We start from the raw sequence: 26,319 nt of genomic DNA, 5'->3' as shown, positions 1-26,319 counted from the left end.
TAAAAAAATACTAAAACTGAAACGTGCTATTTAAATGCGCTACAGTGTGGCCGACGACGTCGTATCTAAAAAAGCCACATGCAAAAAAATACCAAAGCACTATAACTTAAATTTATTGCAAACAATTACAGTTATTAATTTATCTATGTTTTTCCGAGGCACAAAACTTGTAACAGTTTTATTTACAAACTCCGCACTAACACGTTTCTAAAAGGTCGAACAAATTGGCGCCAAAATACGTTCACACTACTGTGCTGCCCTGGCAAACTGCAAACAATTAAATACAAATATATTGCGAAATTTTGAAAAATGAGCTTAGGTAAACGTGGAGCATTTTTTGTTTTCGAAGGCTGCGACCGCAGCGGCAAGACTACACAAAGCAGACTCTTGGGTAAGTTGTACTTCTCCCGAACATGGCTTGGCACATTCCGCCTCAAAAAACAACCTTACAAACTAGAACTTTTCGACTGTAGCCGAGTCCCTCAAGTCGAAGGGCATTCAAACGTTGTCAATGAACTTTCCGGAGCGTGAGTCTAGTATTGGGCAGGTGATAAACTCGTACTTAACCAACAGCAAGGATCTGCCCGACGAGGTGATTCATTTGATGTTCTCGGCGAACCGCTGGGAGTACATGAACAAAATCCGGAAGGAACTTTTGGCCGGCACAACGTTGATTGTCGATCGATATTCCTACTCTGGCGTGGCCTATACCGTAGCCAAGGGATTGGACTTTGACTGGTGCTATGCCCCGGAACGGGGACTCATTAAGCCCGACGCGGTGTTTTACCTCAAAACAGCGTCTGAGAACCTTTCGAATCGCGGGAAATACGGTGAAGAGCGGTAGGTTCTTATCTGGAATGAGTTGCAATTGCATAATCCTTCTACGATTCCATTGCAGCTATGAAAAACTAGAGTTCCAGCACAAGGTGGCCGAGGTGTTCAATCGGATTTGCGAGCGTGAGTCCAGCTACTGGCATGAAATCGATGCCAACCAGCCCGCGGCAGAGATGCACACGCAGATTTTAGGCATTGTAGAGAAGCTGCAGCAGCAGGTGGAAGGGCAGCCGCTGGAGAAGTTAACCTAGCACATAGCCCAGGCCCAGACCCAAGCTCAGGGCAATTCATTTACTATCGCGCTCCAACGAGGGGATTTATTGTACATTGATTTATGCCTTGCAAACGCATTTGATATAAATGTAAAAATGGGCAATTGCTTTGTTGTCGGCGCTTAATTTTTAATTTACGATGAGAGTCGCGCTATAAATCGCCGGAATCGATGGCCGTGGACATGAGTCGAGCGAATGCATATACAGAATTGCATATATGTCTGTACACCGGATTAACTTTTGTGAAAAGGCGCCGAAATTGGATTAATTGTAAGTCCGCTCGGCAAGAGAATTTTAATTTCCATAATCCCCTTGATTTGTGTGTTCGCAAAGCCTCCTCGAGGATTAGCTCGCTCTGTTGTTGCTCCATTGTAGTTGTTTATTAATATTTCATTACAATTATCTGAACTACTAAGGGATCTACTCATTACGGCTAAACTAAAGCGAAAATAATTTATGCGGATCCAACTTAGTTGCTAATCTGCTGCCACAAATCCAAAAATCCACAAATCCTCTGCATGTGCTTGGCACACCCTCCCACTCACTGCTCCTAGAACTGGCACTGGCACACTCGCTGTGCTACTAGTTTAACTCGTAGCTCTCGTAGCCCAAGTCATCGCGTCGACTGCGCGGCCCGGCCTTGGGAATCCGGGTTCGCACCGTCAGCTGGCGATAGCCCACGCCTGGCTTGTAGTCAATGCTGGGGGCGACACGTACGCCCCCTCGTACGCCCCCGTGCCGCTTCTGTGTCTGGTGGTAGAAGCCGATGTCTCCGTAGCTGTGCTTGGGCCACATGCACTCGCAGCCGGAGGGCACCGTTCGGGTTTCCGACTCCCAGCAGCCGGAGGCATCGTTCAGCCGAATCAGGTGGATGGTGCGGTTGAGCTGAATGCAGGCGAAGCCTATCGCCGAGCAGATCTGCAATGGATTCGGGACACTAAGGAGCTGTTCATGTGCGAAGGCTGCGATTAAAACCCACCTCACGCTTCTCTCCCCGCTCCGCGAGCAGGGCCCGCAGCAGATCGTTGCTCCTGTAGACGTAGTCATAGTTGTGGACCCGCGGAGGCTGCGGGGCGTAGTTATGGGCACAGGTGACCTCCACATAATGATTGGGACGGTAGTCCCCGCTTTCCAGCTTGACAGTGACTCGATTGGTGGGGCACAGCGACTGATAGGTTACCTGTGGGGCAGAGATGGTTATGCGGATTAAAGCAGCACACAGCTGGAGGGGATTTGTGAGCTCACCTCATCACTGTTGGGGCTAGGAGCCAGCAGCTGCTGGGCGGGAGGCATAACGCTGCGAACGCGACGCTTGCGCACATTCTGAATGCCGTAGGGCAGCTTTTCACTCAGCTCATCCGCATCCTCGTCCTGTCCCTCGGCCGCCACGGCAAAGTCCTCCTCGCCCTCAATGTCGACATGGGCATCAGGAGCAGCAGCAGCAGCAGCAGCAGCAGCAGCTGCTGCATATTCGTTATCATAAAGCTCCGGCTGACCCGCCTCTGGATCCCTGCAATTGCATATGCATGGAAATTTTAGCTTTGGCAATGAATTAACGCCGCTCGCGTCTCTTGCCCTACTGAAGCTGCCAAACAAACGCGAACGCCACGGATGCCGCAGGCGGGCGTCGGAAATGACTGCGACGGAGTGGAAAAACGACGGTTTTTAGACTGCTCTGTGGCGACTGCAACAAAAAATGAATTCGTTTTTGACGTTTGTTATTTGCATGGCGTTAGATATTCTCTATCCTTCTCCGCCGCCGCCGCCGCCATCCTTCATAGTTCCTTTTTCCAGCTGGCCAACAAAAGCGCATCATTTTGCATTCAACTGCGGCAAATGCCAATGAATTTTTTAGCATTCGTTTTGCGCGGCTTTGTCTGGGATTGGGATTGGGACCAGGGCCGGAGATGGTGCTACCGAGGGCGTTGTTCTGTGCACGAAGCAGCACAAAGCTCCTCCGTTACGCGGCTGTCGTTGGCTGCCAGCGGATTTCCTCTTTCGTTGTCCATGCTTTACTGCCTCGCCACCCTTGCATCACCCCCCTCTGACCAGCGATAGTGGCATTATTGAAGGGTTTTTTGAGGGCAACAACGGCTTTGATAGTTTTGTCGCAAAGCTTGCGAAAATGTTTAGAGAGGAATACTTGTTGGAATTCTTGAGGTGAGCTCAAATTAGTACGGGAAAAACGTAAACGGATAAAAAGCTGTTTGTGGAAGAAATGTGGGATTTGTGGCGGAAATGGAATGTTTTTTTTTTTAAATCGATCTACAAGCGTACGAAAATATATCTTTTTTTTTTGTTGGTGTATTTTTCTTTGGTAGAAAAACTTGAAAGAAGCTTCTTCTCTTTCTTCTGCCTTTTTATGGACAGCAAGGATTTTCCAATTGTGTTCGTTTGCCTTTGCAGCTGTGTGCATGCATTCGAGAGATTGCGTAATCTATGGCACAGACATCACATGATCCGCCTAAGCTTGATCGCGCGTAGTTGGTCCTTACAAAACGGGCCACACAAAGCACACAAAAAAAGGGACAAAGCTGAGCCAAAAAGTCAAAGAGGAAGCTGAAAAGTAACGAATCAGCTTAAGCGCTTACGTCAAGCATACCAGCATTGCATTGCCATTTAGCTGATATGCACAGAACAGAACAGAACAGAACAAAAGCAAAAGCAGCAGCGGGAGCGGGAGCGGGATAGATTTGTCAATGCTTCACTCCAATCATATTCGGTGACACTACAGATGTACATATGTACATACATTGACCATCCCAATCAGACTCACTTTGACTATTTCATCCTACTCACACACATGCACAGATACAAATTGACTATCCCACTCCCACTTCCACACACAAAAACACAATCCAGCAGCACTCGTGCTAATTCTCGTTTGCGATTTCCGTGCTTCCACTGGCCTCCTACGCTTACCTTCGGCTGTTGCGACTCCGGCGCTCCAGCAAAAATTCCTCTTGTTGCGTCTGAATGTTGCTGTCACCATTGTTTGTGCTGCTGCTGTTGTCGTTGTCGTTGTCCTGGTCCCGGCTGTGTTGGTGCTCGACAACAAACCTGCCCACACCTTGAACGGCCGCATTTAAATCGGACAATTGCAGACGGAAGTCATTGCCAGCATTCTCTGGATCATCATCAAACTCACGCCGTAGATGTTGCCGTTGCTGCGGCTGCGGCTGAGGCTGGCTACGACTGAAGTCGTATATGCTGTGGATGGGATTTCCGTAGAGCATTTGTTGCTGTAGGAGCGCCTGGTGCTGCCATTTGGCCAGTGCTTTGTTGTAGTTATAGTTGTCATTGTTCTGCTCGCTGTCGTTGCTATCCGCAATGCCATCAACGTTGCCGAACGACGCGTAGTTGTAGTTGTTGTTATTACTGCTATATCTATTGTTTTCGAGCGCGACTACAGCTTCTGCCATGTCCCTTTCCCCGTTCCCGTCCACGTCCTCCACCTCCGTGGCATCCACCTCAGTACGCCAGGAAGACCCGCTGCCAAAGCAGCGCATTGCCAGCATGGCGGCCAGGAGCAGCTGTAAGTGTGGAAAAAAAAAAAAAAAGAGATAAGAGTGATAGGGGAGAGAGGGGAAATGGCAAAGCAAATGGAAACGTTAAGCAATTGTTGGTGCAGCCAATAAACAGAAAAGTGTCAACAGTTTGCGTCCGGTGGGGATGGATTCATAATACAGAAGGCTTCCACACCATGCAGATGTGGGATATACATACTACATATACATACACATGTACATAAATGTATGTATTGTACAGCCCAATTGAATGGAATCGAATGGGGGCTATGCCACAATAACAGAGATTAATATTTGCATTGTGTGGATAAGGGTTTCTCTGAACGGGATTTATTATTATTAAGTGAGTATTTCTGTAGATTTTTCAATTACGTATGAGCTATAAAACCCATATATTTTGTAATTAAAAGAGTGTTACATTATGGTCGGAATATTAACAATCATTTATTCAACGAACAGACCTCTCTGACTTCAACTGTGTAGCGCAGTGTGATAAACTAACCAAAATCGACCACTAATTCGACAGAACTTTGATTCAGGCAGCCGAAACTTAAACAGCCGCCTAGCCATTGAGTGAACGGAACAGCTCCCCAATGCTCCGGTCTGACGAGAAAGTTCAATTCCCTTCTGGACGTTGACAATCAATGCGCGCGTCGAGAGTAATTTCAAAACCAAAACCGAACCCAAACAAGTTTAAAAGTTTGTGCGGGGGCTCCCAGATCTGTCCTCCCTCTACATATCCTTTCTTTGCCTTCTTCCTTTATGGGAGAAGGTGAAAGTTTTCGGTATGGCTTTAGACATGTCTCTGGCTGTGTCAGTGTCTGTGTCTGTGTCTGTGGGTGCTGATGTAGATGTGGAAGGGCGATGGCTCTGATTATCTGTGGCCTAGTCTGGCCGAAAGAGTGCCCCAAGTAAAATAGTTCGAGTTCGCCGTGCGACCTTTAGCGATAATATGCGGCACGCGCATCATACATGCCTACATACATATGTATATGCATACATATGTATATGCCTATATGGTTGTCCCGCATTCATTAGAAGCACACACTACGTGACCAAATAGTTGGCGCCGGAAATGCTCAAAACTAAGATATGAAAACTGTGCGAGTGGCAATACTCAACACAAGTGTTCCTCTTCCTGCTTCACCGCCCATCCACAATTTCTGTTGCTCCACAAGTTCTTTTGCCTCAAACTAGTTTTTACATACTATTTGTATACTTATATGGCCATATCTGGGATGTACATATGCAAGTGTTGTTGCCGCTCTGGATTTATAAGATTTCTTTTATGCTCTCTTACGTTTCAGAGCCGACCTCGACACGACCCGAACAGACCCGGCCTACCGCAAAACTTCTTTCATTTGTGCCGCCGCGCCTCTCTAGGAGCCTCTGGCTCTCCATCGCCCTGGCTCCTGGCTCTGTTGCCAAGTTTCTGTTTCGGGAAAAGCCAAGTAAGTTTGTCAAACTATTTGTATGGAATTCACAATTTGTGTTGATGAAGTTACAGCCAAGTCTCTGGGCCGGGCTTACCGAGGCGACCGCGTGATCTGCGTGAACTGTGTGAACAAGTGTTTATGGAATTGAATTATTTTCCTTATTTTTTGTGTGCCTTGTTGTCGTTTTTCCTTATTTACAGGTCGCTAGGCTGGTAGGCTGATGGGCCGGTAGGCGTTGTTTTATCTGTTTTGGGGCTTACAGGTGGCTTTGTCTTAGTCGGTGTGGCCTGCTTTGTGATTTAAAGTTGGCGCCAATAAGCCGCTTTCCCGGGGTCAAGATAAGGCTAAGAGAAAAGTAAATTTCTTTGGGTGTCAGCTTAATGCTTGCTGGAGGAGCTTCACGCACATCTAAATACATGCTAGCTATTTATAGTGAAATATCAGCTAAATAGAATTTTCAGTTTATTTTCTGATGCAATTCTGTTGATACGCTTAAAGTAAAGCGATTCATATTGATAGAATGGGACCCAACAGGCATCCCTCTTTTAGTGTGTATATATTTACATTTAAATTTTGTATAAATAGTTATGTGAACTATTAGAAGGTACAGAGTTACCTTCATGTATATTTCACAATTTAAATGCTCTTGCTCCCATATTTATTTATAAGATTATACATACATACATACGTATGCATGTGAATTGTTTTTATTTTTTGCAGATTCTACTCCATTTATCCATTTTCCATTTTCATATGTACATATATATTTTTTTTAAAACCCAAAAGAATAAAACACAAAGCGGCAACAACAACAAACGTCGGGCAATTGAAAATTTAATTTCATAATTTATAGCGCAATGTTTGCGAATAGTTTGGCACCCGCTCGAGGTTTATGCAAATGATTGTTTTTTTCGATTATTATTTAATGCATTTATTACTCTTTTTTGAGCGGGATTTTCGTTCATCCTCTACTGTAACCCCTGCGATCCGGGGGATAGCTCGGCCCTATGTTGCCATTCAATTATGTTTTTGCAATCAAACAGCAGTGTGTCCAGACCTCATTCGGCGTTCGACTGTTCACCTGGCGACAGTGCATGCACAGACATGTCTACCCGTGTTTGACTGTGGCTGTGAGCGTGTCCGTGGGTGGGCCTCACATATATGTACATACATATATAGATTGCATAAATTTGTTATATTGCCAGTTTTCAATTCAATTTCTCTGCACGGCGGCAATTGTTCGAAATAAAACTTTGTCCTTACAGGGATACAAAAATAGGTACAAAAAAAAAACCAGGAGCACAACTAAGCGATGGAGAGGGGGTGTGCAGCGAGAGGGAGCAAGGGAGAAGCACAGCACGAGTGTACCAATTTGCATGCTTGTAGTAGTGTGTATCTGTGCCTGGAAGTTTATATATCCTTTAATCGCTGAGGAGTCCATGGGTCTGACGGGCTCGATTGGGCTTATCTTTTAACGTATCAAACAGCAATGTTGCTGTCTGTGTGTTAGTCTTCCTTATTTGAAACGAAATAAATGTAAGTTTTAGGGTATCCCATAGTCGGTTCATGAATTCTAGATTGCTTCTGTAGCAGCCGCAGCCGCAGAAGCAGCAACAAAAAGCATCGAACACCAGCAGCAACATCGTACAAACAGCACTTTTCTCTTCTCGATTTGTTTTAATTGTTGCTCTCTCCTCTGGCTGTCGATTCTGTTGCTGATCCCAATTCTGTTGTTGCAGCAGCTGGTGGTGTTGCTGTTGCTGTTGCATGCCCCCTCTGCCACAGGCAATTTGCTGCATCGGATACATGCTGCTGTCTGCCGATTATTGGCAATTGTCAAATATTAGTTTTTTCGTTATTGTTTCATCAATGACATGAAGCGATTTTAATTAATCGCAAAAGTTTGCCAATTTCAAAGTTATCGCCCGCCACAAATTGGCTTGTTGCTAGTTTTGGCCATGTATCAATTTGTTGCATGTTGCGAAAGCCAGCAGCTAACAACATTTCCCCGGTTATATTTTGAAATTAAAATCCATCATAGACATTGGCGCCGTCTCCACATAACAGCCTGTTAATCACCTCTCTATCACGGGCGAACCATCTCCACGTTGCTCTCTTTTTGCCACTTTGGCCATGCCACAGAAAAGCTGCAGCTGAAAGTCGCCCGAATCGCTCCCGTAACAGGGGCCAGATCGAAACATTTAGAGGCAGGAATGGAGGGATAGCAAGTAAGCAGATGTGGGAGATGCGGGAGATGCGGCACAGGTAAATATGGCCTTAGGTCTTTCAACTGATCCAACTTTGATCCTGCAGCTTTGGATGCTGCTTTGAGGCTGCTGCTTCTGCTGCTGCGGCTATAATACACTGGAAGCCAAAGGGAGCTTTAATGGGGCAATTAGTGGCTGACTTTGGCCACTGGATTATTTGCTGGCTTACTTTTGGGTCCCTGCAATTGCTGGGGAAGTGCATTACGAGCTCCCAGGCCACTGGCCATTTGAGACCTATCTATCAATGGCCACACAATGGACCCGAACAATAGCCTCAATGCAGTAATGAATCGCTGCTTCATGGAGCTGTGCTTTTGTCTGCCCGGGGCTCTGTGAGTGAATTTTGGGTTCAAATTTCAAAATGAAACTGACAGAGACACCGTGTTATAAACGACAGATACCCTACACTGAGACCAGTGCCCCATAGGCAAAAAACATTTCGGTATTTGCAAGTAAGTTCAAGGAATGGCGCCAAAAAAAAATATTAATATTTACTTGGCCTGCTGTAGTTTATCATTGTTTTCTTGTTCTTTGTGGCTTTTTTCTGTAGTCTGTTATTGGCTGCCGTATTTTCGGCTTAATATATGCTGAGAATTGCAATGCCAATTACAAATCCATAATTAAACCACAAGCAGCAAATTGCTTTTTCGTTCATAATTATTTATGCAGTACCTAAAGGAATAGAGGCGAAGGGCGAGGAATAGGGGCGTATCATGCAGTGTGTTTGCAAGAGGTATGGTAAGCAACAAGTGCAACAGTGCAATCAACGTACAGTTGCACATTTAAATGCGGCCCCCAAGCATGTGTTTGTGGCAGCGTGAGGCATTTCTGCTTCTCTATTGTGGCGCATATCGTATAGCGCCCTGCAGAGCTGTGTAGCGGAGTGGGAGTAGAAGCAGGAGCAGCAGCATATTGAAATTGTTGCCATAGCGAGCGTCGTAATCCCTGCCATCGATGACGGGGTTAAAGCCTGAAAAGGGCCCTCAACCCTCAACGCATCGACGGCTCCGAGGCCAGAGCTGACGCTGAGGCCAACGAAAAAAAAAAAAATGTAATAAACGCCAAGCAAAATATTTGTCAAATCAATTTGGCTCACACCCTGTGACTGGGTGCCGAGGGGGGCACGGGTTTGTGGCAGGGCTGTGAGTGAGGAAAATATGCAAAGAGTTTGTCCGCCCCACAGGCACACGCCCATCCACCCACATACGCATAAGGATGCAGGCAAGCACACATAGTTACAACAATTTTGTGTTGAGTGAAAGTCGAGCGAAAGTTTCGTCCCTGGGAGATAAATGACACTTGAAGCTTTTATTTCCTTTTCTCTTCGGCCAGGGTATGCTGGGCTGGCGAACTGCTGGCGACACATAATCACACATCGTGGGAATTGGCCTCACTGCAGTCGTCGTCGAGGATGTTTTTTAAAGCTGATTAATTATAATTGGTCGATAATTGTCGCTTATTGAAACTACATGCTCTCTCTTACTGTTCAGATGTGGGCGTAGGGATCTGACTTGCCTCCGTTAAGCTTTTATCATTAATTTTTTTTTCAAAGGGTATTTTTAGCTTTTGTATGCTCCATGTTTTTTTTTTTCTTTTGTACTGAATTGTACAAGGTTTTTATTTTTTTTATTTTATTTCATTTTATGCCTTTCTTATTTGCCATTTTTCCCTTTGCGCCGGCAACTGCCTAGCGGGAATATAACATGACAGCGACCCAAGTCTCTCTCTCTGTCTGTCTACTTGGCATTCGCACGTGTGTGTGTGTGTGTGTGTGGGGGTGTGGGTTTCGGTGTGTACAAAATTATTGAAGACACTGTTGATAAAAGGAAACATGGGCATTCCCGCATTCCGTCTGCTGCTGCTGCTTCATGTGTGTGGCACATGCTTTGATTGAGGTATGCCGCAGCAGCGCCATTTGCAGAGTGCGAGTATCTCCACTTATTTATTACATTCACTGCGCTGTCTGTCGCCTGGGAGACGGAGCCACTAACTTGCAAAACAGACAAAGGGAAATGCAGAGACAGGATAGGCGGGCCCCAAGGTGACGGCCTCGAAAAGGGCTGCAAATTAAAGTTGACCAACTGTCAGAGGTCGCCAGGCTCAAGTGGCAAGTCCGCCGCCCCACTCGTCCCAAGTGTAAAATCGCATTAAAATGTGTCAAAAATGACAAAAGTCTTTTCCTATTCTGGGGGGGATTTTCATAATTTCCACAGCAATACAATAGAGACGTGATAGCCCGTGATTGCTTTTCCTCTGGTCCCATCCTCAATCCTTTGATCCGTTGTCATCGTCTCCGGACAAATTGATGCTTTGACATTGTTCGAGCAAATGTTTAATCTCTCTCATTGGTGGAGTTAAGTCGCTCTGTGTCATTCTCGAGTATACAAATATTTGCTGCTGGCTCCCATCGAATCTTTTTTTGGTATTGCTTTGGGACTTCTGGGACTTGTGCTACAAATTATCACCTCAAGTGAGCATCTGGAAACATTGGAAAGCGAAAAAGATAGCAAGGAAAGAATACAAGGCAGAAAATAAACATTTCAATCAGCAGAGGAAATGGAGACAAACTTCCTGCACTTTGTTGCAGCTGCAGATAACCCAAAGAAAATCAAGACAAATATTCTGCAATTACAGTGTTCCAGCTGTCATTACCGCTCCGAACTCCATGAAATTGTCTCGGCTGTCAGGCCTCCCACCGAAGTTTTTCCGTAATAAATGTCATGTGAGGACCGTTTCCGGTGAGCAAAGACCTTTGGTTGGGCCCACTTAATGATGTCCTAGTCTTGAAACCGCAATTGCAATTGCACTTCTCCGTATATTTGTGGAGTTATTGCAGGAAACTTTGTTACCAAGTGTTGTGCCGTCTGTGATTGTTGCACAGACCTGCTCTCCGCACTCCTGCCTGCCCCCCGACTAATGTATGCTCAAAGTTTGTGCACATGCTAGTGTATATATGAAGTGTTTATATATATTTTGTGTTTGGTTCCAGCTATGCCGAAATCTCGGAATGCATTTCAAATATATCTTTGTTCTGGTCATGCATCAACTTGGGAATGCAGGCCAAATAAATCCTGAGAATGCCTTTGCTTTACTCTTCACTTTGTGCACAACGTTATACATATGGTTGCCAAGCGAAGAACCCATTTGAAAATATGCCTGTGGAATGCACAGAGAAGAACTCTTACTCAGAACAACGGATTGATTCATTGGGAGGAAGGTTTTCTTGATGATGATTCATCACATGGAAATATTTCCATCTGCCCAACACCAAATGCGAATCTTATTTCAGGCCTGACCTATCATATACTCGTGTTTACTTTACATTGATTGAGGGTAAAGTTGCTCGATTCTCAATCAAATAATATATGCATACGGAGTAGATAAACTTGAACTCGAGTCAAGTTTTTTCTAGAGATTTGCGGATTTTATTCCATCGGATTTTGTGCCCCAAATCAGATGGTACAATAAGTGCTGGGAGAGGGTCCGGAGCCAACCCCTTTCACAATTTGTCGAAAAATTGCGTTATTCAAGTGGAGAAAGATTGCCAGTTAAGAAGCTTCAAAGTAGTTGCAGGAGTACCTTAGTACGTACGTACGCGTATATGTATTGTGCAAAGGGATATTTAGGTGTGTGCATGCTTGGATACAGATACAAGTAGAGAGAAACAGATGCAAAGTCGCAAAGATGGAAAGATACTTGTACTATACAGGACTGCTGATACTGAGGTACGTAAGCCAGCCATTCGAGTGGCAATTTGTGCGTGCAGCGAACCGAAAGCAAAGCCACTCGAGTCGACTCGAGCCACTGGGCCACATGTGAAGCCATAGCCAAAACTATGAATAGAGCTGCTGAACGTAGAGCCATCCAAGAGGTTTGTTATACTGTCAACTTTCTGGTGAATCTAAATCGGCTGCCATGCTCCTACCGCAGAGCCAAGGCTATCCCGGGCGCAGCAGCAGCTCAATAAAATAATCATGAGCTTGCGTTGGCCGGAAACAAATGTGCATTTAACGTTCATGTTGGCGTTGTCGTTGGCCCCATCCAAAATGAAGGAGCCAAAAATCAAATGCACACATGCAATCCCAGTAAGGACTTAATCCTTGTCCAGCACAATCTTTTCGTCTCCCTACCCGCCCCTTTGGCCAACTCACCGAGTTATGTAAAACCAACCACAAAGTCATTTCACTGAGCGGATGTTTGCGGCCAAATGAAAGGACACGCAGTTCGCTCCGACCGTAGATGGCAGAAGGGAGAAAGGAGAAGGTCCTGTGTCTGGGCCACGTTTAGCACGCGAGTGCTCGTAAATTGTGCTGGTCCACAGCCTTTCGGACAGTTTAATTTCGATTTCCCCTTTATCCAACGGCTGCGAAAATGGCGCGTGCAGTTCTCCGGGAAAGCGAAAGAAAAATGGCGAAAACTGATGCCGGATGCCGGGCAATGGCGAATGGGGCGGATGGGCGGATGGTGAATGGCGGATGGCCGATGGCCGACGGGGAGCGACAACTGCCAGAGATTCCAAGTAATTCGTAATGCATAAATAAACGCAATGAAAGAGGACATTAAGGAGAGATGTTTCAGCCGCCTCGTTTCCCTTTCGATCTGGCAACAGCTGCAGCAAGAAATCTTTAAGAGCGCTGCGTATATAAAGAATACACCAGAAAGGATGCTGCTTCGGCTCCATAGTCGCAAGTTCCAGCTGTCAGCGCTCCTCCCGTTGTGACATTTAAATTAAGTTCGTGATTTGGCAACATTTATTTTGATTTATACACATTTGCGTACATGAATGTGTGAAAAATCTAGTTTTAGCCAAAAGGGAAACACTTTCCCTGGTGAGTAATGCGATCACCAACAAAAACAACGAACAACAAACAGCGGAAGGGACATACAATTAATTGCCTTGTCATGGCTGAAAAATTAATTTCCATTTTTGAATGGCGTCGTGTTGAAATGCTGACACCGCGTTGATTGCATCCCCCAACAGAAAACAGTTCTACGAACATTGCGCATACGCAGAGGTGATGCGAAATATCTCAGAGTTGGAATACACTCGTATATTTCCGACATTAGCTCTAAATCACTAAGGGAAACCAAAACTGAGGGTAAACAACAACATTTCAACTGTATGAAATGTAAAAATAAACCTTCTGCTCCATTAACGATTTAATAACTCAAATGGAGATTTATTTCTTTTGTTTGAAGGTTTCTAAAAAAAGGGAATTGACTGACAGATATGTATGGTGCATTCCCTGCTTGCATTCACAATCCTACCAAATTACCTTTTTGCCATATAAATCGTTTATGTTCTGATAACCAAACACACACAGAAAAGCGAAAGGATGAGTGGTCGGTCCACAATACGCCGGAAATAACCGGGCCTCAAACTCGTTTAACGTTCCGTTTGTCCGTAAAGATGTACGGAGTCACCAAACAGGGCAGGGAACAAAAATTGAAAAAAGCTCAAGTGCTGGTAAACAAAAACTGTGTTTTTGGCGATGGCATAAAAGTTTATATTGCACATTCGAGCGCATGCAAGGCCACTTAGTCATAAATGCCCGACTCTACATACGAGCACATACATACAAACGTATATGTACATATCTATGTATGTTTTTTTCAATATAAATTTATTCTCTTTGGCTGTTTTGGTTAGCACTGAAACGTGTGCCACCCCCCCTTTTGTTCTTTCCGTTGTGTTGACACTGTCCGACAAATATTTTATTGGTTCCCTTTCCCTTTTCCAGGGCAGCGAGGGTCGCATTAAAAACAAATCAAAGGCAAAACACATAAATAAATTTACGAGTTGAAAGCTATCGTTCCATTGAGAGTTTCCTTGAAATTCCAGAAATTTACCAATTTTCTTAAAGCTGAACTTCGCTCCAGAAAAAGTGTTTGGATGCGAAAAAAGAGTTTTCCTTATGAGGCAACAATTTTTTACTTAGATCTGTTTCTGAGAGATTTACCCAACTATGTTGCCATATTTGATTGTGATGCAAAAAACAAATAGTTTAAAATAAACGACAGAATAATTACAATTTGAGGTCGCTTTCATGACGCAGCCACATTTACCACACAATTTGTTTATATTCATACTTGCTTAGTATATTTAAATGAACCTAATACAAATCCGAGTAAATGTAAGTGCATTACAGCGTGCAGAATTCCCGAACAAATTTTATTTTGAAACCATGGAAATAAACCATCATCAATCCCATCGGGGAAGCAAAGCACCGCGAACATAAATTTTGGGTTTGTCCGATTGGTTTTTGGGGGAAATTCAATCATCATAAACTGGGCAGACATAAATCGTGTCGTATTGGCCCCGTGTTTCATTATTTTTAATCAACTGCTTTTCATTAATTAGCAATTTTTCGCTCTATGGGGGTGAATCAATTCGTGTAGTCAAATAATATAAATAAACGCATGATTGATGTCCGCTAATTAACTTGAATATTATTGTAGCTACGATTGTTGGGTTTTCCACGTACTGCACACGAAATGTGAATAGGAAATGCTTATTTAGTTAGTATAATCAGCTGTGGCCTCGTTATTATTATGTGCATATAAATTGTGAGTTGAAGTCACTGTGTCTGGGCTTGTGCAAAAACCCGAAACAGGGTTTCTTTAATCTTCAAGCCGCCAGTGTAATTAGTCAAAAAATAGATGCCTAAATGCTTGCGGCCTTGGTTAGTCCCCGTTTTGGGTTTTTTGTGTTGTGAAAGGCATTTTTGTAACATTCCCGGAATGATTTGGCAAAAGTTTTTCGATTAACCTGGCCTCTTGTAAATGGGCGTGGCTAGAAGAACTATTAGTGAAGATCTGGGTGGGAAAAGCTCATTCATTTTGGCCATTTTTATGTGCGAAGTTTTAAATGATTTACGAGTTACAGTGCAGCACAATAGTCGACAGCTTGTTGTGGGCCAGGGAGCGGAGCACATTTTTGAGCCTGGAAACTCTGGCAATTAAATCTCAGCTGGCAACACTCGCATGTTTGTCATACCCCCAAAATAGCACACCCTCCCCCCCATGGTTAAGGAGTGAATGAGAGGGATTTTGGCTGGGATTGAGGATTGAGTGTTCTATTGATTGAAATTTACGATTTGCCCCGCCAGCTCAGGGTGAGAATCCGTTGTGGATCGTTTTTCCACAAACGGAAATGTTGTCATCGGCAATTCGGTGCGTCATTTTGGCTTTGGGCCACGCGGCGCGTCACTTTTATGGCAAACGGAAGTCCCTGTGTTATTTATGTGCTGTGCCGAATGCTGAGAGGTGGTGGTGTCGAAGGAGGTGCAGAAGAGTTAGGTGTTCCCACCAAGCATGAGCAACTTTCGCGTTAGGCGTTATTTAATAGCTTATTAGGGCAGGCAACGTCAACTCCGCTGCTACCGATGAACAAAAGACCATGTGAAAATCCAATTAAATGTGACATCTGCTGGCCCACCACCCATCCCACAAAAAGACCCTGGCGTGATTTTGATATATGGATTCAAGTGGATGGAGTGTGTGTGTGTGTGTGTGTGTGTGGAGAGTCAGAGCCAATAATCAATTGATGAAAGTTTCATTCGATCGGATGAGGCTCTAATTTATGATTCACCGAGCGAAAATGAACGAGACAGCGTCAGAGACACCGTTTCGTGTGCAATGATAATTGACTTTTCCAAATGACGGACTGTGGTGTGGGCCAGGCCCACAATTAGTTCAACATAATGATGTATCATTATGGCCAGTAATTCATCAAGCATGCTCTCTCTTCTCACCACTGCCCGCCGCTGTGGCACAGTTGCCGCGCTCATAAATCACAGACAAGCCAGCCAGAGCCGGGCCGGGCCCACTATGCGTATGAACAATTTGATAAATATTCAAGACAAATATGCCAGCGAAATTGTCCTCAAATGCGACTGGCACATGACACTCCCCGTGCACTCGGCGGAAAAAGTGTTCCAGGAGTTTTCCCCTTATTTTAAATAAAAGTTTAAAAGACCACAAGTTTTTTGTGAGTGCACATTCCGTGTTCCGTGGCATTTCGCGACAGTTCCTATTCGACCTAGCCAAAAAGCATTATTTAATCCCATTCCCTTAGTTGATTCCCCCATTTTATCTGGCCGGAGACACGCTAATAAGTCTGCAACGTGACACTTGCTGCGGAGTGTGTTTCTGGAACAGAGTTTTTCGGGGTGGCATAAAGTTTCGGTCTCGGACAGCCGCAGGCTGCAAATGAAGAAGATGACTTTATCGGGCAGCGGCATCATGAAGCAGCAGAAAATGAAATGGAAGAACAAAAAATTGTTGCCACTGCCGCGAATGTAAATAGCAAACGTGAGGGGGTTGAATGGAAAGGGAGGCTGAGGCCAGGTCGGAGCTAAAAGTGACAATAAATGCCGGCGGTTATGTATAAATTGCTAAAGTGTGCGGAAAGATTTACGGGCCCAACAAATGGACCAGAGTGCTGCAAGACTGCTGTTCCCCCTGTGCGTGCCCCGTTGCCTTTTAGCCACCACTTTCGTGGGCCGTGGCAAACAAATAAGCAAAGCTTAGGGCCCAGACCCAGGGTGGGAGCGAGGACAAGGCCAGGTGCTTTTAGTCTGATTGCCAGGACCAGGCCAGAAGGCAGCCAAAGAGGCAGTCACCGCCCACTCACAATGACAGTTTGGCCAACACTCAACAAGGCCGCTTGTCGCTTTTCAGAGATAGAGACAGTGCTGTGTAGGGATAGAGAGAACTCGTAGAGATAGAGGGATGAGAGAGAGAGAGAGGGAGATAGATAGAGTGGGTGAGATTCTGATTCCGACCTGGGTTGACTGCTCTTCAAGTGGCCAAGAATCTGTTGTGGTCGCACTTATGCCGCCTGCTGCCACTCATCCTGATGCTCCTACTGCTACTGCTCATTTTGACCTGGCCTAATCATCTGCATGAGGGTCAGTCGATTGGCTGGCAAATTGATTTCAAATAGCCAGACTTTCGCTCCCCCTTCAACCTCTTCACTCAGCTCTTAATTCCTTCCTTGCCTCCATCGAAGTTATTACAAAATGTTTGTTGGGAAGTGTTGGGTCGCGGCAGGCGGCGCACATCATTCACACGTTTTCGCATAATTTGACTATGGAGAGTCAGGGCCAAACATCATTACTCCTCCTTCCTCGTGGCCTACTTCCTTTCTCCGCTGTTCGCTCTTCCCATGTCGCTTAATGAACTGTGGGGAAGTGGTCTCTGGGAGCCCCCTTGAACCATTTGTCGCCATATTTATTTTAATGGTTGCTCAATTTAATCACTTTGACAGGCACCACACGCCGATGGGATGTACTCAGGGATTCAGAATGTGAGGGAGCTGTGTGCCAGAAGTGAAGAAACAGAGTGAAAAGATGGCGACAGGAGGGTCCCTTCAGCCAAGGATCCTTTCATTTTTGTGGTTGGAAATTGTTGCAAGATTTCATTTTATACGACATTTAATTAAGCGAGCGAACTTTTTTTTTAAGTTTTAATGGAAGACGACGAACGGAGGAACATACGCGCGTGTTCTCCCCCCAACACACATTACGTAATACTCAACACACTTAACGTGCCTCTTGAATACCCTTACGCCGGCATGGCACTTGCTTACTTGCAATTTTAATTGGGAATCGGTCTTAAAGGCGCTTCTGATGTATGGAATATATAATATAGATGTACTCTTATTTTGTTTTTACCTTATGTTTAAAACTTATCTACCATCCTTAGGGATCGTTTACCCTGGAGCATATTCCCGATTCGTTGCCATGGCGTGAGCACAATTTCCATTTTCTCCATGCACTTTGTTTAACAGTTTATTAAATTGACTTTCATCCTCGGAAAATATTTTGCGGATAAATATTTGAAAATTTATTAAATCAACCCGGCAATGCATCATATTTCTCGCCTGCCGCATCATCTCTCGCGGAGGAGGCTGCCTGGGGATGTCTGGGCCGCCTGCATTTTGTTGCTTGGCCAAGTGAAATGAGCTGCATCCGGTCTTCACATATAGTATAGTATAGCAGCTGCAGGCGTTGCATTCTTAACGCCCGAGCACTCTCCTGGCCGCACTCACATGTCCTGTCCGCCTGCCAGGCCACGGGCTACCGCTGCATCCTGTGCGATTGTGTGTGCTGTGCGTGCATCTGTATCTGTGTGTGAGCATGTGGCATGTGTATCTGTGTCGGTTTCTGTTTCTGTGTGTTCTGTGGGTATCCTACGCTGCGTACTTTATTCCTTTTCCTGTGCGCTAGCGCATTTCCGTTGAGCAGACACAGATACGGCCAGTGGGTAAGGAGCCCAACGAATTTTGATGCATTTCCGGGGAAGCGTTTTCCCACCCCCTGCCACCCTGCCCGTAGCACCCACAATGTGTGCCACATTTGATGGTAGAGCGCGCATGGCGAAGAATTTATGTTCAATCTTAGAAAAATAATGATTATCTTTTATTTTATGGTTGAGCGAACGACAACGATGAGGTCCAACGTCCTCTGGCATATGTTCTTGATCGCTTGAGCAGAAACCGAACTCGGAACAATAACTCTCATATTTCCAGAGTGGCGGCGGATGAGCAGGAGGAGGAAGGTGCAGGAAGAGTGGATTCCCCTGCTTACAGGATAATTATAAAGCGACTCAAGTGGCAATTGCTCCTGGCTCGCGACAATTGAGTGGAGATTATTCATTACGAGCCCGCCCCAAAACAATTTAAGCGTCCGCTGGCGACTGACGAGGGGTCTCGTCGCTGAATTTGTGGAATGTCCCCCACTTGGGGGATAGTGGAGTGGAGTGTTGTCTATGGCAGGGAGCATAGATCGATGGACCCACCGACAGCTTATGTAAGCGATAGTTAAGTAGATGCTGACGAGCTACTTCCCACTGAAGGCCTTTCACACTCTGACAGCAATTATTCAAGTTTGCGTTGCCTAGTCATGATTATGAAGTGAACACGAGGCAGTGTAACAACAGCCACATCCTTGGAAAATGCCGGCAGGAAACTGGAGCCCCAGCTCCATCCAGCCATCACTTTGTGGAGGAACTTTCCCACGGATAACGTCACTCAAGGCGAGATGTATTCAAGCCGCACAAATGCTGTTACACGCTCGCAAAAGAGCGTAGAAGCCAGGAGTTGGGTGGGATGTTGGATGCTGGATGGTAAAGGGTCTTGAAAGCTCGCACTTTAAGTACTCCCACTGAAGGATGGCAGGCGGCCTGTGGTGTAGGAGGTACGGGTGCAGGGGTACACTCATGAAATCGATTGTAAGATATTTACCCGAAATTACTAGAGAGATGCATAGGTTTCTTGTACGATCTACACTTTAAAAGTAATCCGAATTCCCATAAATACTTATGTATACGAGTAGTACCTCTCATCTATTGGTGGGTTATTTTCCCCCAGTGCACAGCGCACGTAACGAGGGGGAAAAATGGAAACGAAAAGGCCTGATGTATAATTTCCAGCCATAAATTCCAATTAAACGTTTGCGTTGCGTCCTAACCCACCCGCCCACTGGGCATCGTTCCATTTTCGTGGTATGCTGCTGGCGGTGCATGCTATGCTTTTGATTAAGTATACGCCCCGTGGCAGCGGCAGGAAGCCGCATGTGGCATTGCATTCAAATGGCAGTGCGGCATTTTCGATTTCCATTTCGATTGCTGCGTGGGGGGGGGGCGTGGTACTTTTTTTTTTGGCCGGCCATGTTGACTTTGCGCTTAATTGTTTTATTATCCCACAAGTGCTGGCCACTAGACAGAGGCACGGGCGCAGCCGGAGGCACCGACCGACCCAGCCACACTTGAGGTCTGCCCCCAGTTTGGCAGCTCTATGGCAGTCGTTGACCTGGTTGCGCAGGGCACTCCTACTTGCATCCGGATAGTCTCTACAGAACCACATATTTTCCCGCCTAGCCCATTCAGTTCGCTGAGCTGTCGAATCCAGAGAGACAGAGACAGAGACAAACAGAGAGTGAGAGAGAGAGAAAGAGACCGAATGCTGCTTCTGGTGGTGTCTGATATACGAGCTTCTGTCGGCTGAACAAATTATAGCAAGTGCAGCACTTGAGGAAGTTGGCCAGGATTCACGGACTTCGTCGCCATCTCGGCCTCAGCCACATCCCCGGTGTCCGCTTTAATTAAGGTTCTGGGAAAAATCTCATTACTTCGTGGGTGTTATTTCACCGAATCACTGAATGCAAATGAGTTCATTCAGCCTCGGATGCAGTCCAATTTTTATTAACAAGCGGCTTCATAATGACCACTCGATGCCACAAACAACAATTCTGCCCCCCAGAATTCCACTCCAATTTGGAGTTTGACTCTCCCCTAAGCTGGCCTTAACAAAACATTAAGCTGGAACATACATATAATAAAATGTTGCAAACTTCCGGCAGTGTTTGTCTTTGTGTTTGTACTGCGGTCTGAGACTCAACAAAAATATTTGGACACTGCAGCCATGCAACAGGAAAGCCAAAATACCAAAGGCAAACAATGCTCGTACTCGTAAGAGAATTACTTTAATGGCCAGTCGTTTCCCCGGTTCTTGCACCATCCTTGTCCTTGGCCAAGGTAAGCAATTGGAAATGCTCTGCGTGCCGGCAATCCATAAGTTTTCCGGCTCTTGGCTCTTGGCAATCTGGTCACATAGCCGGGGACCCACGTCAGCCACTTCCAAATGCATACACAGTTGACTTGTCAGCCTGTTAATTTGCTAAATAATTTTCGAATTTTGGACCAATCCGTAACGAAGGCCGTAACTCAACTTGGAAGCAGGGCAGAGGGGCGGGCGAACGGGAACGTGCCAACTGGTCGGCACGGCACGGCAATGCGTGTAAGCAAAATCCAGTTTAGCCTAATTCGGAAGGGATACATTATGAGGGGGCTACAAACTATTTATGATTTCCCAACACGAACGATTCCCCTCTAGGCACGCGTCCACACCTTTTGTCACTCACTCTCCGGATTATTTGTTTGCCGTTTTGCTGACTACTACGTGAGATTGTTCTACGTTTAAAAACAAAAACAAGTTCGAATAATATTCGTATCCTCGAATAGGAATAGGAATAGGAGATATCCCCTTCTTGGGGGACTATCTTGAGCACAAAATTGGGTAAAGATTGAATGCTATGTGCAGCAATCAACTATTGATACTGATCAATAAAATATGTTGCACCTATAAGGTAGAAAACTCTTTCTGTTGCATACATTTGTACGAACACAATGTGCCCCTGTACTCCTGGAGTAAAGGGCATGAAAAAATAGGGCACGAATACGCTCTGCTCCACATATATATGTACATATGTATGAGTGTAGACCCCTGGAAACACGTTCATCAATTAGCGCCGAAGATTTAATTGTGGCACGTGTAAACTTAATTAAACGGCATTAGTTTGTGTAATTGCAGTCCGGATGCGAGCCCGGTTTCGAGTTGACTGTGGGGCCTGGCGCAATTTAATTGCAACACTTTTTCCTCAACTGCGTTTGCATTCCAATTAATTTTGGAGCACGCATGCAATATGTAATATTTTTGGGGCAATTTTTGTTTTCAGCGGAGGGCAGGAGGAGCCACTCGGCTGATTATTATTTGTTGGCTGCTCGCCACAAAGTGCGGGGTTAACCACAGCGGAAGAAGTAGTGGCGGAAGCAGGAGCACCTGCCCCTGTGTTTCATTTAATTAGCATTATTGTCATGGCAACCGCAAAAAACTATTTGCGGTGTAAATTAACTTGGCAGCCGAGAAAGCGAGTGCAGGGAAATGAATAAAATGAATATAATATCCCCAGGAATTTGGTAAACAATTTACAATATGGGAGCGGGAGGATAGTACACTAATCCAGGCCAAAACATCGCATATACCTGGCAAGGAATTTGATCCCTTAGGCAAAATCGAAAAGCCTGAGCAAAACCAGAAGATTAATTAAAAAATTAAGGAATATTTCTGTACGATGAACTTCAAAGCATTGTAGGGTTTCCTTCTTTGGCTTTGGCTTATTGACCGTCAGACTCGTTGCGGCCAGTGAACAGGTAGTATACCCGTGTCGAATTCAGACCATACATATTCGGGCATAGTGCGAAACATTTGGCGCGTTCGCCAGGACATTGGTCTCGTGTATGATTGATGTTTTTGGCTTATATCGATAGCTGACGTATTGACTAGAATATGCACTAAATCGCAAAGAAAAAGAAATAAACAAGCCAAACTAATGAAATATCATGAAATTAGCTCAATACTTCATTTTACGAAGAAATATTCGAATTTTACGGGAGTGTTTTTTTGTTGCGAGTCGCGAATTTTCGAAGCCAATATCAATACGTTCTGAGGCGAGTGTATTGTCGACGTCGAGATAGTAATGTATGGATCATACGCGTTCACCAGAACTGATCAAGTTGTCCTGGTACACGCGCCCATTGTTACTACTCGATGTTTGTGGTGTACAAGGCTATATTGTATTTGCGGAAATCTTTGCAACAGATAGAGCTAATGAATTAATTTCAGCCAAAACCTTTTGGCAGCATTTCATGCTGAACTTAGCCCAAGTAGCGGGTATTTTACAGTCAGAATGACCATGCCCCACTCCCACACCGACACGGAGCCATGGAATACAATGAAAGGTTGCAACAACAGACACGGCCTAAATAATGAAATAATGAAAATTCTGCTTTAATTTCTGGTCAGGCTGGGAAATTACCTGAAACGACAAACAAATTTCATAGAAAACGAGCAGCTTATTTAATTCTGTTTGAAAACCAGCGAGAATTGAGGTCACTGTAGTTGGTGTTGGGTGGCTATTTGATATTGTTGTTGCATATGCCTATGGCGACGGGCTGGATTTTAGATGCAAATTTTGCCACTGCACTTAAATAATGTAAATATAATTTGGCTGTTTGCCCGACTGCAATTTTCCAACATTTTATGCGCGCTCATGTTCCATGAGACAGGGCCTAGATCCTGCTGTTTTGTTGTCTGCTCCCCCATCCGCCTGCACTCAGGTGACAGGGCCACTAATTAGAGTCAATAATGTGGACGAGAGCGACTACGACTCGCATCGCAGAGTCGGTTCTGTCCCATTGTCGCGGTGCTAAATAAATCAGAAAGTAATTAAAACAACATGAAGAGTTTCAGTTACAGTTACAGTTGCAGCTCCCGTTTCAGTTCCAGCGGAAGCGGCACTTGGCCTCCCTTCAACTCTCATTCCTTATGCCCCTGCCCGTACCCTTCCCTGCCTTGAACAACAGTGCTTCCTGCTTATTTAGCAAACGAAATGGAATAAAAATAAATACAATAAAATATCAAGAGCTGAAGTTAACAGAGGCTTTTAACACCCTTGCGACATCTCAATCCGAACCAAATACATTTTCGACTTTTAATTATGAAGATTGTTTGGATTATTGTTGAAGGATTGTGGGAGCAGCTGCTGCAAAAATGAATATAAAGTTTTCTATTTGGTAAAGGAAAATGTCTGATATTTAACCCTCCTCATAGTATCCTAAAGACTTTGTATATAAATTGGCTCAGAAATGCTTGGCTCGTCATTAAAGTTGAGATTCCGTCCGAAATTGTAATGCCCTCGGAAAGGGTATGCTACGTAACAGCAAACAGCAAAACTGTATAAAAGGACAACAAGCGATGCCAGTTGGTCGGTCGTCGGAAGCGCAGCCACAACAGAACTGTCTGTTGTTCGGTTGTGGGGAATGTTAGGGGTATGAAATCGGGTGACGGTATTCCCATGGCAGAGTGGCAAGTGTGAGGGGAAAATAGAGAAAATAAACTTAATTTACGTTTATTTACTATGACAAATGTTTTTGAAGGCGTGCAACTTTTAATTGCGAAATTTATTTAATTTCCCTGCGCCAGCGAATGTGTTTATTTTTGGAGGTGTTTTGCCGGTTTGTTTCCCTATTTCAAATGCGTTGAAACGAGCTACCAAGTTAATCAGTGCACGGTAACGGATTCCCTCTGTGCAGCCTTAATTATGGGAGAGGAAACGTATTTATAAATATCTAAAGTATTGTATCTGGCTCTTACGTCGATCGATTTCTATGTCCGAAACTATGCCAATACAAGAGTAGTTTGGCGTCACAATTCACCCATAGAAAAAGATGGAAAACTTCTGGATGGACAAGGCATGGAAAATGGACCAAGATGAGCAAGAAATATACATTAGTTGGGAAAAAGTGTGAATAACTTTCCATCTCATGTCTTTTTGTTCTACTGCCACAGGCGAAATTTTCATTAAGGCATTTTTGATGTCTAATTTGCATTTTTTGCATCTGGCCGGGATGCCAGGCAAGTGACACGTTAAGCATTCTCAAAAAAAAAGAGGGGGGTTGCCACCGGGGAGGGTGGTGGCACAACAACATACTGCACTTGAAGGAAAAGTGCAAGCGGGTTTTTCTTGTTGCATCTCACCATTTCCCCTCCCCTGGGTGCTGGGGTGCTGTGATGGCTGGCTGTCAACTTCTAGTTGTCCTACGGCCGGTCGACATCCATTCAGCCCAGATTTGGGGCCTGGACAAAGTGTCGAGTAGCAACACTAATTCGCTTGCAGCATGCCACAGCAGACCGAGCCGCTGGGAGTGAATACCGAAGCAGGGACACACATACACAGTGATCCATTTTGCTTGTTATACCCTCACATATGGTATTATGACTTTGATCACAGATTGGACATGCAGAAAAGTTAGATAGAATATACATCCGCGTCGTCGGTTTTTGGATTCAGCGTAACGAGTCCTTTTTTCACTATGGATGCACATTATCGTATCACTATATCACAGATGTAGTGGACATAGACACAATGCATATTCAAGGGTATCTAATGCCTCTGCTACCGGAAATTGCCTTCCTATGTTGTTCTTTTTATTAGATTTTCAGCTGCATTTGTGACAGCGCTTTTTGCGCCCGGTTTTTGTTAATTTCAAATTTTGAAACCATTCCTACGCCCTGTCCACTTTTCGTTTTCGAGCGTATGTATGTGCACAGCTGTGAATATGGTCAACATTTCGCTTGGCTTATGGGATTCATTCAATTGCTGTTTGCATACATAAGGCCGGAGCGAGCGGAGCCGGCTCCCATGATACTTGCCTCCGCCCGGAAACGTAGGCAACACGTTAAATCCAGACACTACAATTATGCTGACATGGATGCAACCACTCTAGGGGGAAGGTTTTCTACCATTTGCCTTTTCTAAAGCTGGGGCCTAATAATCAGAAATCTCCAAAACAAAGAGAAAGGATTTCTCGACCATTCGTTGCTTGCATTTCACACAATTTTTTTTTCCAAAATTCGATTGCTTTTCTGTGCAAAGCATTTCGGAAAAATTCTACTCACCAAAGCCTTGGAGCACATGTATTATGCGTGTTATGGCTCGTTTTGTATAGCTTTATTTTTGATTTGGATTGAAAATATCTATTTAGGAGGTGTGTGTCACTCAATAAGGATTCTCTACGGCTGAACAGAGATTCATTTGGCAAAAAAAATAACTGTCATACGGCGGAGTACTTTGATGCGATCGGGACCACAGGTACGCGTCGTGTTTCGAGGTTCGTTGCAGCGAATGAGGCGCGAACAGGTTGAGGCTATGCTATTTATATGGAAGTAGCTATTTATATAGAAATCGCAGCGCCCGAAAGTAGGCTGCCAACTGTTTATATACATTAGCTTGGCTAGCAGCGGCTGCTGCGGTGGCTGTTTCTAGATATGCAATAACCTGTTCTAAAAACCGTACAACAGGTTTTAATTGCGACTTAAAGATACCCGCTGTTCGGTTACCGTAACATATAATCGTTATTCTCTAAATGAGTCGAAAGAGAAAAAAGTTTTTAAATATATGTATTTGCAGTGTGCGTACTACAAGTTAAAGATATCTATGCACCATTGCCATCTTACTGCGGGCCATAAATATATCGCGCCCTGGATGTTGCATAAATGTTCATGTACAGCATATACCCTCGTCTTCTGCGAGTGCCGGGGTATGAGGTATAATTATTCTCGCAAAGTACGCGACTAACG

General features: G+C 44.8%; 2 protein-coding genes across 2 annotated transcripts; one reads left to right on the top strand and one right to left on the bottom strand.

Annotated features, from left to right (window-relative positions):
• Positions 1 to 240: 240 nt before the first annotated feature.
• Positions 241 to 1,206, top strand: LOC111080730 (thymidylate kinase). The gene is made up of 3 exons (XM_022376523.2): positions 241 to 391; positions 474 to 840; positions 899 to 1,206. The coding sequence occupies exons 1-3, from the start codon at positions 310 to 312 to the stop codon at positions 1,083 to 1,085; spliced, it is 636 nt and encodes a 211-aa protein (XP_022232215.2). The 5' UTR covers positions 241 to 309; the 3' UTR covers positions 1,086 to 1,206.
• Positions 1,075 to 25,893, bottom strand: LOC111080729. The gene is made up of 5 exons (XM_022376522.2): positions 25,639 to 25,893; positions 4,029 to 4,639; positions 2,352 to 2,616; positions 2,086 to 2,286; positions 1,075 to 2,024 (listed from the first exon to the last, which is right to left on the bottom strand). Exons 1-5 carry the CDS (start codon positions 25,654 to 25,656, stop codon positions 1,689 to 1,691), a joined length of 1,431 nt encoding a protein of 476 aa, XP_022232214.2. The 5' UTR covers positions 25,657 to 25,893; the 3' UTR covers positions 1,075 to 1,688.
• Positions 25,894 to 26,319: the final 426 nt, after the last annotated feature.

This window comes from Drosophila obscura, unplaced genomic scaffold, assembly GCF_018151105.1.
Source record: "Drosophila obscura isolate BZ-5 IFL unplaced genomic scaffold, ASM1815110v1 contig_151, whole genome shotgun sequence".
Taxonomy (NCBI): domain Eukaryota; kingdom Metazoa; phylum Arthropoda; class Insecta; order Diptera; family Drosophilidae; genus Drosophila; species Drosophila obscura.
Note: the sequence above shows the minus strand (reverse complement) of the source record. Positions and strands in the feature narration are given on the sequence as shown.

What these genes read in the sequence shown, in the direction of transcription:
- LOC111080730 (XM_022376523.2), top strand. Translation starts at nt 310, where the DNA reads ATGAGCTTAGGTAAACGTGGAGCATTTTTTGTTTTCGAAGGCTGCGAC. An exon ending in TACACAAAGCAGACTCTTGG is followed by an intron (nt 392 to 473) that starts GTAAGTTGTACT and finishes TTTCGACTGTAG; the next exon opens with CCGAGTCCCTCAAGTCGAAG. An exon ending in GGGAAATACGGTGAAGAGCG is followed by an intron (nt 841 to 898) that starts GTAGGTTCTTAT and finishes ATTCCATTGCAG; the next exon opens with CTATGAAAAACTAGAGTTCC.
- LOC111080729 (XM_022376522.2), bottom strand. An exon ending in CGGAGTCGCAACAGCCGAAG is followed by an intron (nt 2,617 to 4,028) that starts GTAAGCGTAGGA and finishes ATGCAATTGCAG; the next exon opens with GGATCCAGAGGCGGGTCAGC. An exon ending in AGCGGGGAGAGAAGCGTGAG is followed by an intron (nt 2,025 to 2,085) that starts GTGGGTTTTAAT and finishes AATCCATTGCAG; the next exon opens with ATCTGCTCGGCGATAGGCTT.